General features: G+C 37.1%; 1 protein-coding gene across 1 annotated transcript in view; it reads left to right on the top strand.

Moving 5' to 3' along the window:
• PARVG (parvin gamma) overlaps positions 1-15,788 on the top strand; it is a 215,340-nt gene that overhangs the window by 181,300 nt on the left and 18,252 nt on the right. The window contains exons 8-9 of the mRNA XM_053719049.1: positions 5,201-5,220; positions 6,380-6,441. Coding sequence (XP_053575024.1) covers positions 5,201-5,220; positions 6,380-6,441 — 82 coding nt within the window. The remainder of the gene's footprint in view (positions 1-5,200; positions 5,221-6,379; positions 6,442-15,788) is intronic.

Here is a 15,788-nt window from a genome sequence, read left to right as displayed (position 1 = left end):
AATTCAAATCTATAATGCAAATAGATATTGCATATCAACAAAAGTAACACAATAATCCCAGGTGGTTGTGTCTATAAATTGCTGTTATCTTAGATGAATAGTATTCAAAGCCAGCCCTTAAGTATGCTGTTACTATTAGACTGTATCATATATTAGAGGATACTACTAAATGTGACAATTAGAAATAGGTATAACAAAGAGTTAAAGTAATGAACTGTCAGTTGCAAAGACTTAAAGTAAATTACTAGTCTAATTGCGGATAGTCTTAGATAACCACGGATGTAATAAATAATAATACCAAGATTATTTTCAGTCTATGTTAAGTCTAAAGTGTCTTAACAACAATAGTATTTATATCAGGATAAATAATAGTAGGTAATAAAAGAGTATAACTTCAGATTGCAGTTGTTATTTTGGTACGTTAAATCTGTATTATAAATTAAGGATACTTATTGCAACACTAACGTTACATTCATGTGAAATTAATATGATTGTCGTAAGATGATATTCGTATAGAATTAACCTGAAATTAAACCTTGTATCAAGAGATACTTGTATCTACTATGTATGTGCAATTATGTCTGATATAGAAATGCTGGTTATAGCTCAACATTGAAGAGGTCAGCGGTATCTGTTTATATCCTTTGTTAAATACAAAAGAGGCAGCTAGTGATCAGTATGCTGGAGTGATTTTAGTCACGTCTGGTCATAGGAACCACAGTATATTTAGCAATAGACATAATTCACTTGCGGCAGTATTACTGATATATGAGTATATGAGTATTATCATAAGATTAAGTTATATTCCCCCATAAGCGGATGGCAAACATTTGTATCATAAATATGCTAAGATGATAACGGCAACTGACGCTTGCTGAGTAGCTATATTAAATTATATGATCTACCACGAGCTAGTATCCGCTGCGTGTAGTCCTTACTATTATGCATCAGGTCGCTCAGAATAATAATAATAACCGCCACATTTATTCTAGCTAATTTTAAAAACATTCTAATTATATAAACATTAAACTAATCCCTGACATGTTTCGCCACATTTGGTTTTATCAAAGGTACCCCTGCTTTCGACAGTTATAAATGAGTCACTAAAGTGTGCCACCAATGACTCTGCAGGATATAACACTGTTAATCTGGAGTCTGCACTTTTCACAAGAATTTGAACCCTCACAATTTTCAGAATTAAATTACAGGAAAAGGACACAAAATAAATAACAAGTTAAAGCATATTGCAAATAGGTTTTCCTACATTTAATTAAACATTTTGGGCAGTTTGCAAGATGTATGGAGTGTTACCATTGCTGGAGCATAATCCATACCGCTTACATTTTTGCATTAGTATTCCAAGAGTGTGGTTAATACATATTGTGCATATGGTAGAATGGTCTACACCTAGGAGATTTCTACTGTGAAACACGAAGGTGGATCACTGATGTTTTGGGGATGTGTGAGCTACAAAGGCACATGAAATTTGGTCAGAATTGATGGCAAGATGAATGCAGTATGTTATCAAACAGAGCCCCTCATTTTCCACTTCTTGATTAGAGTTTGAACACTGCTGATTTGCATTCTCAATTCCATGGACATCTTTTTACATCCCTTTCCTGTTTTATACAGTTCAACTACCTTTTCCCGCAGATCCTTTGACAATTGTTTTGCTTTCCCCATGACTCAGAGTCCAGAATCGTCAGTGCAGCACTGGATGAAAGATGCAAGGGTCTGTCAGGAGTCCAGAAACTCATTGACCTTTTATATACACACACACTAATTACAAGTAAACAGATCACTTTAATAGCCATTCAAACCCCTTTGTGTCAACTTGTGTGCATGTTATCAGGCCAAAATCCCCAGGGTATGTAAACTTTTGAGCAGGGTCATTTGGGTAGTTTCTGTTGTCATTATGATTTAAAAAGAGTAAACACAGTTGATTGAAAATAAATGGCTTCAGCCAAACACTAACCATGAGTGAAAGAAAAGTTTTTGTGTTATCATTCATATTCTCTGGAAAATGGCCAAGAAATCATAAATTCTGCCAGGGTTTGTAAACTTATGAGCACAACTGTAGGTTGCCTATGAGCTGTTACATATGGGATATACATTCCTACCAGGAGGAGGCAATGTTTCCCAAACCTCAAAGCCTATAAATACCCCTCCCACCTCACACATACCTCAGTTTAAACTTTTCCTTCTTAGGAGGTGGTTGAAGCATGATGTGCTTGATTCTTCAGTGAAAGGCGCTTCAGAGCATATTGAAGCCGGATTCCCCTCAGAGTAAAGTAGACAATAATAAATTGGTAGAGCTTATACCTCAAAAAGGATGAGTAAAACCTACGCAATGTCTTCTCACAGGGCATCTACTCAAAATATTTATTTCCTCCATATGAAAGAGTGTTTTTTAAAATAAGTGAGGTTAAAATTTAGATTGATACTAATGTATCAGTTGCTCATTGGCAGATAGGTACTTTCCTACTAATGCTCACTGCCTGATAGACATTTCCTGTTACTGCCCTTTGCTAATAGGTGCGTATAGCCATTAGTAGGAAGTAATGTTTACATTCAACTGTTTCCTAGGGATGGGCGAATGTGGTGAAAGTGCAATTCGCTTGGTAGAACAAATTTAGTAAATTGATACATAATAGATACAAATATATTGATTAAAATTTTTCTAATTCAAATATTGCATAATATGACTATTACATTTAAAGAGAGCATTAGAAATACTATTTCAAATATATTAATTCAAATTTTTCTAATTTGAATATTGCATAATTTGATTCAAATTATACAGTGATCGAATTAGGAAAATTTGAATAGAATATTACATTTAAAGTTATTTTTAGAAATACTATTGCATTAAAGGGACAGTCAACACCAGAATTTTTGTTGTTTAAAAAGAAAGATAATCCCTTTATTACTCATTCCCCAGTTTTGCATAACCAACACTGTGATAGAAATACACTTTTTACCTCTGTGATTACCTTGTATCTAAGCCTCTGCAAACTGCCCCCTTATTTCAGTTCTTTTGACAGACATCCATTTTAGCCAATCAGTGCTCACTCCTGGGTAACTTGACGTGCATGAGCTCAAGGTAATCTATATGAAACTCATGACCTAATGCCCTCTAGTGGTCAAAATGCATTCAGATTAGAGGCAGTCTTCAAGGTCTAAGAAATTACCATATGAACCTCCTAGTTTTAGCTTTCAACTAAGAATACCAAGAGAACAAAGCTAAATTGGTGATAAAAGTAAATTGGAAAGTTGTTTAAAATTACATTCTCTAAATCATGAAAGATTTTTTTGGACTTGACTGTCCCTTTAAAACGAATATTAGAATGTTGTATAAACATTCAAAATTCGAAACAAACGAATGTGTTAAAATTTGTTTCATTTTTCGAATGTTGTAAAATATTCGCCCGTCCTGTACTATTTCCCAATAAACACCACATATGCCACTGCCTTTTTTATTTCAGATAGATTCTCTTTCTCTCTGCAATTATTAATGGCACATTGAGATTTACGGAACTAATTCTCGGCTGAAAGTTTGTATTCATGGAACAACAAAAAAAGACTGACGTTTCTGTTTTTACGTTTTTTTGTACTTCAATGCAAAAAGCAGAGAGTCTTTTGTGCTGTAGAATTTTGCAAATACCTTATAACCTCAGTTTGATCTTCTCCTGAATCTTATGCTGGTGACAGAAGAATCCCATCTGATGCTGCTGTCACCAAGGTTGGAGAAGAATATGTGTTTTCCCTATTGTTAAGAAATCTTTTCTTATGCAAAGACAAGCTCTTATATTATGCGATTAGGAGTGACACATTTGATTGACAAGTGCATCAGTGTGTTACTGAAATCCTTCTTGAATCTATAGCTGATATGAATTAAATAATTAGACTGCTCAGGTCCTGCAGATCAGAGTCTGATTAAAACAATTTTTAAAAGGACACTAAACACTAAATAAATGCTTGCTAGAATGAAGCAGTCAAAAAAAATATTATGAGAATAACCTGTAGATGTATTTTTAAAGTTTAATTTGCTGTTCAAATATTAACAAACTAAGTGCAAAGTTTTAGTGTCTATAAAACAATAGGAGCTACCATGTTGTAACTTAGGTTACCTTCTCTGCTGTGGCCAATAAGGGACAGTTATAAAAAGGTCACTAGAGTGTGCAGCCAATGGCTGTGTGAAATATAACAGTGTTCTGCACTTCTGTTTCTAACAGGAAAAAAGCTCACAATTTCAGAATGGAATTACAGGAAAAGGGGACAAAATAAGTAATGAACGTATATTGTAGAGTTATTTTATATATATACAATTTATCATTTTATACTACCATCTCAAAGTGTTTAATATCCCTTTAAGAGCTTTAACAAATAAAACTTAAATAAAAGATGAATTTTTCAGATCCTTATTTAAAGAAGCACAGGCAAATTACTATTTATATATTTGCCAACATTTTCCAGAGGTTTTCTGAAGACAGGTAGGTGATGAGGAGTAGAGCCTCCTGTGTCATTAGCAGTATGGGTGGAGTATGGGCGTGTCATGGGTGGGGCTAGGGAAATACCTGGATCCTATTGGGAGAAGCAAGAGGGACAATCTGTGTGACCTGTACTTACAGGATATTCCGGTAACTTAATCAGAGGACAAGTAACTTTTAAAGAGACATGAAATACTAAATAAATCATTCATTGTTTAAATTATGTATTCAGAGCAAAGATTAGCCTGAGAATTGTTTGTACGTATACTTTTAAAAATGATATTAGTTTTTTATTCTTCTGTTTGTAAACTTAATGACTTTATAAACTATTAGTAATACAAATCTCTCCAATAGGTTTTATATACTGTATATATATTTCCGATGTTATTTTTATTACTCAATGCTTATAACTGGATGTAAACAAGCCCTTCGCTGTTCTGTGGGTTTTTCTTCATTTCATAGCACCCTGAGTCTCAAAAATGCAACCTTCTTGTGCTTTGCTTATTCTAACACACCCTGTATAATTGGTAGTGCATATGAGATCTTCAAATGACATCTAGAAGCTACAAAACCTTGTTTAAATCTCAGCTAACAGCTTCTGCACTGCCAGTAACTGTTGATGTTTGTAACCTGTGATCTGATTTCTCTCTCTTTCTTCCTCTCATTAAAACACATTTTCCTTCCAATTGTCTTCTTGTGGAACTCTTCAGGGAAGCGGTTATCTCATCCAGTAAGTGATATCATGTTTTATTCATGCTAGTTCTTTTTTTACTAGTCATTTTTGCAAAGCAAAATGCAGTGACCCAAAGAGCGATACTGATGGTGAGTGGGAGATGCTTGTCTGACCGTGGTTGCCCTGGCAACCTTTGAATTTTGAAATATTGTGTTGAAAAGTCAGTTTAAAATGTCTTTAGGATCAAAGTAGTTTATAGAGTTTGACCTGGAGAAAAGGATGTCCACTTTTACCCCTTGAAAAAGGCAGGTTTGTCAAGTATAGCACCATCCTATATCACACATTAAAAATAAAAATGAGGAATAAAAGTGTTTCACTTTGCAGGTGATATAGATCTGAGAAGATGTGTGGATGAGTTTGCTCTAAGCTAACACATAGAGGGAACCATTCTATGTGAGCTATGAAATACAAAGGATACTTTAAGGGGATACAAAAGACTGTGAGATTGTACTATAAAATGCTTATTTTATGCATGATAAATATACTTTCAGGATTTATTTTGGCCCCTTTTCATATCATTTATAAACTGTGGGTTTTCTTATTCTGAGAATTGGAAGCACACACTGCAGATGTCACAAGCCTATTGACTTCAATAGTGGAGATAAGATAAAAAATGTGAGAAGTTAAACTTGTCTACTCATAGGCTATAGTATATTTTTATTCTTATTACCTTTATTTGTAACAAAAGAATACCCAGTACTATACAAGGGGTACACTAAATAAAGGCAAGTGAGGAAGACTAGTACAGATGTGTTACAGGACTCTGCTATCCCAAGAGATCTACAATCTAATTGATCTATAGTCCATTAGTTACAAATGTACTTAATGTCCCTTTAAATATTTTTTTTGTGTTTTCAATTTAACTCTGATTTGCAAAAGATCATAAAACAAATAAATGCATTAAAAGCATTCAAATCTGCTTTGTTTGCAAAACTATTGTGGTTTTGCTATTTCAAAGCAGTCAATCTATACACCCTTTGCTTCTTTAATATATTTACATTAAAGTCTTTACTGTGGCCAGTCAGACCAAATATAAATGAGCTTGTGAACTGCATTAAGTAATCACTGTGTAGCATACAGCAGTCTGTAAATTAATAGCTGTATTTTGCAAAACTATTGTTTTATTTATGTATTGCTTTATTGATTGTTTTTGCAGAACAAGATGCTTTTGATCAACTTTTTGAACTGAATCCAGATAAAGTAGAAGTGGTGAAGCAGGTAATTAATCTCCATCAAACTGCAGAAATGAATCTATCTATACTTTTATAATAATCCATCAAACTGCAGAAAGGAATCTATCTATACTTTTATAATAATCCATCAAACTGCAGAAAGGAATCTATCTATACTTTTATAATAATCCATCAAACTGCAGAAAGGAATCTATCTATACTTTTATAATAATCCATCAAACTGCAGAAAGGAATCTATCTATACTTTTATAATAATCTATCAAACTGCAGATAGGAATCTATCTATACTTTTATAATAATCCATCAAACTGCAGAAAGGAATCTATCTATACTTTTATAATAATCTATCATACTGCAGAAAGGAATCTATCTATACTTTTATAATAATCTATCATACTGCAGAAAGGAATCTATCTATACTTTTATAATAATCCATCAAACTGCAGAAAGGAATCTATCTATACTTTTATAATAATCCATCAAACTGCAGAAAGGAATCTATCTATACTTTTATAATAATCTATCAAACTGCAGAAAGGAATCTATCTATACTTTTATAATAATCTATCATACTGCAGAAAGGAATCTATCTATACTTTTATAATAATCCATCAAACTGCAGAAAGGAATCTATCTATACTTTTATAATAATCCATCAAACTGCAGAAAGGAATCTATCTATACTTTTATAATAATCTATCAAACTGCAGAAAGGAATCTATCTATACTTTTATAATAATCTATCAAACTGCAGAAAGGAATCTATCTATACTTTTATAATAATCTATCAAACTGCAGAAAGGAATCTATCTATACTTTTATAATAATCTATCAAACTGCAGAAAGGAATCTATCTATACTTTTATAATAATCTATCAAACTGCAGAAAGGAATCTATCTATACTTTTATAATAATCCATCAAACTGCAGAAAGGAATCTATCTATACTTTTATAATAATCCATCAAACTGCAGAAAGGAATCTATCTATACTTTTATAATAATCTATCAAACTGCACAAAATCCAGAAAGGAAAGAAATCTATATTTTTATAATATTCTGGGTTATTTTACTTATAGGAAATTTGGAAAGAAAAAAAATAAAAACTCTAGCAGATGAAACCATTGTGACTTGGCTTGTATGACCAGTTAACTTGAGACTTTAAGTGTTAACTTAAAGGGACATGAAACCCAAATGTTTTCTGACATGATTAAAATAGAGCATACAGGGGGGCGGAGCCAACCGCCATGGCGATAGGTCGCACAGACACAGAGCTCCTGCAAAATATTTTCCTTCTATGGTTGTAATTTGTAGCCTAAATACCTTGCTTCTGTTTTTTTTTATCTCTGACATATTGGAGGAATCTACATTGGGCTGCTTTAATTTTATTTCTACAGCAGTAGCTAAACAAACATGGACTTTATTCTCTGAGGCCGTGAGGAGAGCTAACCTAGAAACTGACACCTACACTATGGAGCTCTCAGTGTAATCCAGTAAGCCTGTTAACTGGGCTACTATTTTGCGGCTTGGGCACAGATCGCAAACACTGCGAAGCCTGATAACTCTTAACTCAAGACCCTCCGGAGGTGATTTTTGGCACTCAACATGGAGCCTCTCACCCTGCTGCGCGCAATAGATTGTGCGCTGCGCCAGCACCAAGAAAATTTTCTAGTTCAGATGGAGGCCGCATTTTCTCTCCCTATTGCTTATGCTCCTACTGCGGACACGGAGGACAACACAACTAGCAAGCCTTGTGATGACACTACCTTGGATTCCCAGCAGTTGCTGTCCTGTGGGGCCTTGGATCTCCAGCCACAGATGGATATTAATATAACGGTGGAGGATAGCACTCACCCGGCGGCCATTGCAGACCCATCTCAGTATGCAGTAACAGGCTTGGACTCTGGCAACATCTATTTAACCATGGAGGGGTCTCTGACCTCACGGGGACAGGCTGGGGAGAAAGATTACCAGGTATCGTATGGGATCTTCATAGATCCTTGCAGCAGCACGCACATAATTAACAATCGTGGTGACTCAGGAAAGCAGGCCTTATCTCCTGTGCTTTTTTCATTTGTTATGTAGACATACCCTTGGGGTTTGCCTCACTCTGCCTTAGCCTGCCTTGGCCAACTGCTACTTACACTAAACTGCAAATGCATGTACCCATCATGCCGATCAACATGTTCCTAAGATGTGGAATAGGGTAACCCTATCTGGGGAAATCTCTTTGCATCCATGTCCTGCAAGATGCTAACTACCACGTTCATCTGTTTGCAGAGGTGGCAGAGATATGGACATTGCAGTTGGACATTAACAGTCTTTGCCACATCTGTTTTCTTGTTACCAGTATGTACTGTTCCAAATCAGTTCTACTATTTCATATATACCTTATTTGGGTACAATACCTTTGCTCATGTTGGACTGGCTACATTTGTAATGTTCTAAAGTTTTTTAGTTATATGTCTGCTCTACCCACCAATGTAATTTTCCATATATCTTGTTTTACAGGCTGAGTTCATTATGTCATTTTATATAGGGTTGAGAGTTCTTCCTTCTGTATTAGCCTCCTTGCAGTATATTTAACTGTTTGTCTCACTAAGATTTGCAGGGGATGCCTCCTGTTCTCCCCCTACCCTGCCTGCAAGGCTCAATATATGCTATTTTATATCACATTTTGTATGTCCACCTGAGTTTTATTTGATAAAATACCTAGTGCTTCCTTGGTCACTTAACAATTTGGGGTTCTACAGTTTAACATGTTGCAACTATGTGTTTACTTTTGGAGATTTTTCTGCCTTCACTGGGATTCCTTTCCTTTTTAACTTAAATGTTTGATATTATTTCAAGTGATGGACACCTGTATATATGTACAACTGTTTGTAATGTTTTACTCTCTTTACCTTGGTGGTATAGGCGTAGCCAGCGGCCGGGGCTGCGCCTTCACAATTAATATGTCTAGAAATATAGGTGTTCCTTTGTGTTTAATGGATACATCCCTCTAGTGTCGCGTGGTTTCCCCAATATTGATATTTATTTTATACACAGTGTGTCACCTGCTCCCACGTTACTCATAGATACTAGACCTTCTACTACTTTATCAGTAGGCTCTTATAGATAGGTTTACTTTATGTTATTATGGTTCTAGCTCAACCCGCATAGCCCATTTTTTGCTTCTACTTATAACTCTCCTATTTATGGTGACGTTTGTTTCCTAGACTTACCGATCTTTATATGTTACCTACATAGTGTACCCAGAGACAAACTGTAGTGCTCATTATATTACCTAACTTATCCCAGCTGGCACATTTATCACTGTTAGAAGGTATAACCCACTGGCTAATAGCCTTGCCTACTTAGTTCATAAGTATATTATCAATCGCTAAAATGCTATAATATGAGGTATGGCGAGACTTTCCAGACCAATACAGTACTTCTTAGGCAGGCAGGTCCTGCATCATTACTTTTATCACTTTTGCCCTTCTCATGCACTGTATTTTAGATAAGCCCTACAAATTTTGCCAATTGTGCGACCATAGAACCTATGGCTTGATTTAAGTGCTCCCTTGACCTAGCATATACTCAACATACTAATAACCTACTACTGTATAATGACCACCTCCCCCCCCCTACCCCCTCCCATTCTCAAGTAATATACCTCCTAATACGGGAGGGCTGTCTGAGCGGTTTATCTTGCTTGTACCGCACCCTAACTACTCTTATATTCATATATCCTGCAGTGCAATGCGACAGTGACCATATTTTTCCTCCCCAGCTTTGCAGGTCTGTTTAGCATCTTTTTTCTTGTTAACCATAAAAAATTAAAAGAATAAAACAGGGTTTCTCATCTGGGATCCAAGAGTGATCCCAATCTATCTGAATTTACCTACTATAACTATACCTACAGTATGTCATTCTAAGGCCTTAGAGTGACCCATTAAAATGTTCAGTGGGTTTAAAGTCTTAAAGGCAATTGTTGTGCATTTCAAGATTATGTGATGTCATGCCATGTAACTATACACTGTATTTGCACTTTTTCCAATGACATTTTTTGTATGTTTGACTTATCTGAAACCTCAATAAAAAAATATTATTAAAAAAAAAAAAAATAGAGCATACAATTTTAACCCCTTAAGGACCAAGGACGTATAGGATACGTCCTACAAATAAGTCAGTTAGTGACCAAGGACGTACCCTGTACGTCCTCAGGGGTTTCAAGTGGTGGATGCAATCATGATGGCTTCAAACCGCTTTAAAGGTGTCGCAGTGATGCCTCGGTATTAAGGCATCACTTTAACACCTTTGTTTGGACACTGATGCAGAGAGAATCTCATTTTTTTTTAATAATAGAAAATTGGTGTTGGACTGATGGTGGGGAAATTTGGGACTTTGGGAAAGGGATCTGGGAGGGGGAGGGAGGTATGATATTGAGGAGGGGCAGCTACACTACAGAAAATGTTATAATTTATTAAAAAAAACAACACATTTTTTTAGGGCAAACTGGGTACTGGCAGACAGCTGCCAGTACCCAAGATGGCAGCAAATATGTAGAGGGGGGAGGGTTAGAGAGCTGTATGGGGGGATCAGGGAGGTTGGGGGCTAAGAGGGGATCCAACATGGCAGAATCAATTGGGGATTTTTTGTTTTTTAAATGCTTTTTTTTGTAGTGCTGGCAGACTTTCTGCCAGTACTTAAGATGGCGGTGACAATTGTAAGGTGGGGGAGGGAAGAAAGCTGTTTGAGGGGGGTCAGGGAGGATTCAGGCGGTGGGATGTGTCAGTTGGGAGGCTGATCTCTACACTAAAGCTAAAATTAACCCTACAAGTTACCTAATTAACCCCTTCAATGATGGGCATAATACAAGTGTGGTGCGCAGTGGCATTTAGCGGCCTTCTAATTACCAAAAAGCAACACCAAAGCCATATATGTCTGCTATTTCTGAACAAAGGGGATCACAGAGAAGCTTTTACAACCATTTGTGCCATAATCGCACAAGCTGTTTGTAAATAATTTTAGTGAGAAACCTAAAATTGTGAAAAATTTAACATTTTTTTTTTATTTGATGGCATTTGGCGGTGAAATGGTGGCATGAAATATACCAAAATGGGCCTAGATCAATACTTTGGGTTGTCTACTACACTACACTAAAGCTAAAATTAACCCTACAAGCTCCCTACATGCTTCCTAATTAACCCCTTCACTGCTGGGCATAATACACGTGTGGTGCGCAGCGGCATTTAGCGAACTTCTTTTTTTTTTTATATATATTTATTTAAGTCCAACAGAGTATACAAATATACATCATGAAAAATGAATAACCACGCAGGGCAATAAAAATTCACTTTAGATACCCTTAAATAAATCTTAACACAGTTTTACTCTAGGGTAATAAACAATCTAAGAAATAAATAGCCACGCAGGGCAACATAGAATAACATAGGTACCATTGTATAAATCTTAGCATAGTTTTACTCTAGAGTATTCTCTTTTACCAAAGACAAAAAAGTAAAAGCTAAAGTATATACTGTTGGGGCTTTTCCAATCTTATAACTAAAGAAAAAGAAAGCATATCAAGTTAGTGAAACCTTCCCCTTCTTCTTTCAACCTTTAAGGAAAATATCCGTAAAACTTACTTAATATCTAGACAGGGTCACCCGATTTTCCAAAATCTCAAAAGAACAGTGGGGCAAGGAAATTGGCGAACTTTTAATTACCAAAAAAGCAACACCTAAGCCATATAGGTCTGCTACTTCTGAACAAAGGGGATCCCAGAGAAGCATTTACAAACATTTGTGCCCTAATTGCACAAGCTGTTTGTAAATAATTTCAGTGAGAAACCTAAAGTTTGTGATAAAGTTTGTGAAAAAGTGAACAATTTTTTTTATTTGATCGCATTTGTTGGTGAAATGGTGGCATGAAATATACCAAAATGGGCCTAGATCAATACTTTGGGTTGTCTACTAAAATAAAATATGTACATGTCAAGGGAAATTCAGGGATTCCTGATAGATATCAGTGTTCCAATGTAACTAGCGCTAATTTTGAAAAAAAGTGGTTTGGAAATAGCAAAGTGCTTCTTGTACTTATTGCCCTATAACTTGCAAATAAAGCAAAGAACATGTAAACATTGGGTATTTCTAAACTCAGGACAAAATGTAGAAACTATTTATAATGGGAGTTTATTGGTGGTTGTAGATGTGTAACAGATTTTGGGGGTCAAAGTTAGAAAAAGTGTGTTTTTTCCATTTTTTCATCACATTTTATCATTTTTTTATAGTAAATTATAAGATATAATGAAAGTCCATTTAATGGCAAGAAAAAACGGAATATAATATGTGTGGGTACAGTAAATGAGTAAGAGGAAAATTACAGCTAAACACAAACACAGCAGAAATGTAAAAATAGCCCTGGTCCTAAACGGTCAGAAAATGGAAAAGTGCTGTGGTCCTTAAAGGGTTAAACAACTTTCCAATGTGCTTCTGTTATTTAATTTGCTTCATTCTCTTGCTATCCTTTGTTGAAATATCTTAATAGGCTCAGTAGCTGCTGGTTGGTGGCTGCACATAGATGCCTCATGTGATTGGCTTACCCATGTACATTGTTATTTTTTCAAGAAAGGATATCTAAAGAATGAAGCAAATTAGATAATACTGTATAAGTAAATTGGAATCTTGTTTAAAATTGTATTCTCTATCTGAATCATGAAATAAATATTTTGGGTTTCATGTCCCTTTAAGTGAAGACAGTCCATATAAGCTTTTCTCATTAGACCAACTGATGGTTACAACCTACAGTTCCTACAGGTACTACCACAACCCTCCCGCTCCTGGGTAAAAAGACATGCTGTTTCCAAAACTTTCAGTGGCAGTGCAACTTGTAGACAATGTTCTAGCAGCTGAGGTGTTCGAGGAAGAAGCTGATCTTAAAACAGAGGACAGCACCATCTCATGAGAAATACTACAAGGAAAGTTAAATAAACCAGAACACTTTCTGCCATCAGCTCACAACCAACAAGCTGGTCATGGTGAGTCTCAATTCCGCCACAGATATAATCAAGGTAGCAACGCAAGCCAAAGTTTACATCCTTTAACTGAGGTTGAGACATTAACTAGTGGGAGGAATTACAGAGTCAATCACCTCAAACCTCCACTAACTTCCTGCAAGTTAGCAACAGCCTTCTGGAAGAGAAGAATCACCCTGTTCCTGCTGTGGATAGAAAGGACATTGTCAGAGGAAGTGCCCTCAGATGGAAGAATGATTGCCACACAGGGCTGGACTAGGGAATTCAGACCAGGCCTGGAAATTTGTGAAAACCTGTCCTGCCCCCACCCAGCCCAGCCCAGCCATGGTAAAACTCATGTGGCCTCCAGCCCAATCCGGCCCTTACTGTCTGACAGGCAGGGGAGGACTGGCAAATTTTGGCCCAGGGGAAAGTGCACACTGCAACTCCACCCGCTTCCTCTAAAATGTTATATATAACAATAAAAACAATTATTCAAGGGAACACACATATGGATCTGGGATTGTCAACACTTCATTTTTTTCTCCCAACATAAAAAACACATTCAAAACATAAGTAATGTTATTTATATTAGTTCATTTCTGATTTAAAATATATGGTGGAATATCATGACATCTGCATAAAAAAGGATTCCTTATTAAGGAACATGTGCCTCTGAAACATATACATACATTATATGCTTTTATTAGCTATTGAAAGGGTAAGGAAACTTACAGCAGGTGTGACCCCAGAATCTCCCTGCTTGCTGATTTACTTGAATTATTAGGCTTCTGCAAAATGCATCTAATAGTAGTATAGTCACGTTGGCAGTGGCTGCCTCCCTCGCCCTCTTCCCTCCTTTCTGCGCACCCAGCTATCTAGGACACTGTGAGGAAGTGATGGAGCGGGAGGTCATAGTGTAACCTTTCACTTCTTCCCAGGCAGCTGAGCCAGCAGCACAGATCTCGAAGGCCCCTCCTCCTTCCACCCCCAGCCGGATTGATAGCAGGCCCAGCACCTATCTCCTGCCTGCATACAGCAACAGTGAGATGCACTTGCAAGAAGTAAGTGGAGGATTCCCAGTCTCACAGCTGCTCTATGCAAGTCTGTGCCCCTGGTGCAGCCATTTTATTGTGCATATGTGTGTGTCCCCTGGCCCAGTCCACCCCTGCTGACAGGCTTGGCAGGGCAGATAGTGAAGCAGTCAACCCCGCAACCCCTAACAGGGATGCTGCTACTGACTTAATAAGTTGAGTTGAGCTCCGTGTGCTGGGCCGCTGTGTGTGTTGAGTTCCTCCCTGTTCCGCAACTCCACTACCTCACCTACTCACTGTACAAGGCTCTCTCTGCTAGGGTGGCCCACTGGGATTTTTCCTGGTATCCCAGCGGCCCAATCCGGCCCTGTCGCCACAGCCCTGCTTGGTGGTGACTCTGTACCACATCTGGTTCCAGTTCAGATCTATGGGAAATGGGTTTATGCACTTGTGGACTCAGGAAAACCCCTTGTTCTCAAGGATCTTCTTCCAGAGATTTAATCTGTTATGATTCTAAATAGTGCATCGAATGTATTCATGGGGATACAAAGACATATCCGACAGCAATGGTTTCTCTAATAGTAAGGGACCAGGAAGCATGCCTTCAAATAGGAGTATCAACTTGGCTCCCTGTCAAAGTGTTGCTAGGTCGGGACTGGCCATATTTCTCTAATCTAATGCCATTCAAGGGGGAGCATGGAGTTTCTACCTTAGAAAGTTGGGGGAAGTTTTTCCATTTTTCCCTGAATTATCCTCTCAAAAACACAGATCTCCCAAGTCCCTGAAGCAACCTTGCTGTAACAAACAGGACTGGCTGACAAAGACTGGTACCACAGTCAACCCATTACAATTGATGACTGGGGGTGTACAGAGCATTAGTGATGTCGCAAATATAAAAATTTAGGTTCGCGAACGGCGAACGCGAACTACCGCAACTGTTCGCGAACGGGCGAACCGGGCGAACTGCCATAGACTTCAATAGGCAGGCAAACTTTAAAACCCACAGGGACTCTTTCTGGCCACAATAGTGATGGAAAAGTTGTTTCAAGGGGACCAACACCTGGACTGTGGCATGCCGGAGGGGGATCCATGGCAAAACTCCCATGGAAAATTACATAGTTGATGCAGAGTCTGTTTTTAAGCCATAAAGGGCATAAATCACCTAACATTCCTAAATTGTTTGGAATAACGTGCTTTAAAACATCAGGTATGATGTTGTATCAATCAGGTAGTGTAAGGGTTTCGCCCGCTTCACAGTGACAGACCAAATTCCCTGTTTAAAGGGACAGTCTACACCAGAATTTTTATTGTTTTAAAAGATAGATAATCCCTTTATTAC

Source organism: Bombina bombina, chromosome 6 (assembly GCF_027579735.1).
Source record: "Bombina bombina isolate aBomBom1 chromosome 6, aBomBom1.pri, whole genome shotgun sequence".
Classification (NCBI taxonomy): Eukaryota; Metazoa; Chordata; class Amphibia; order Anura; family Bombinatoridae; genus Bombina; species Bombina bombina.
The sequence above is the reverse complement of the archived record's forward strand: the minus strand, read 5'-3'. Positions and strand labels throughout refer to the sequence as shown.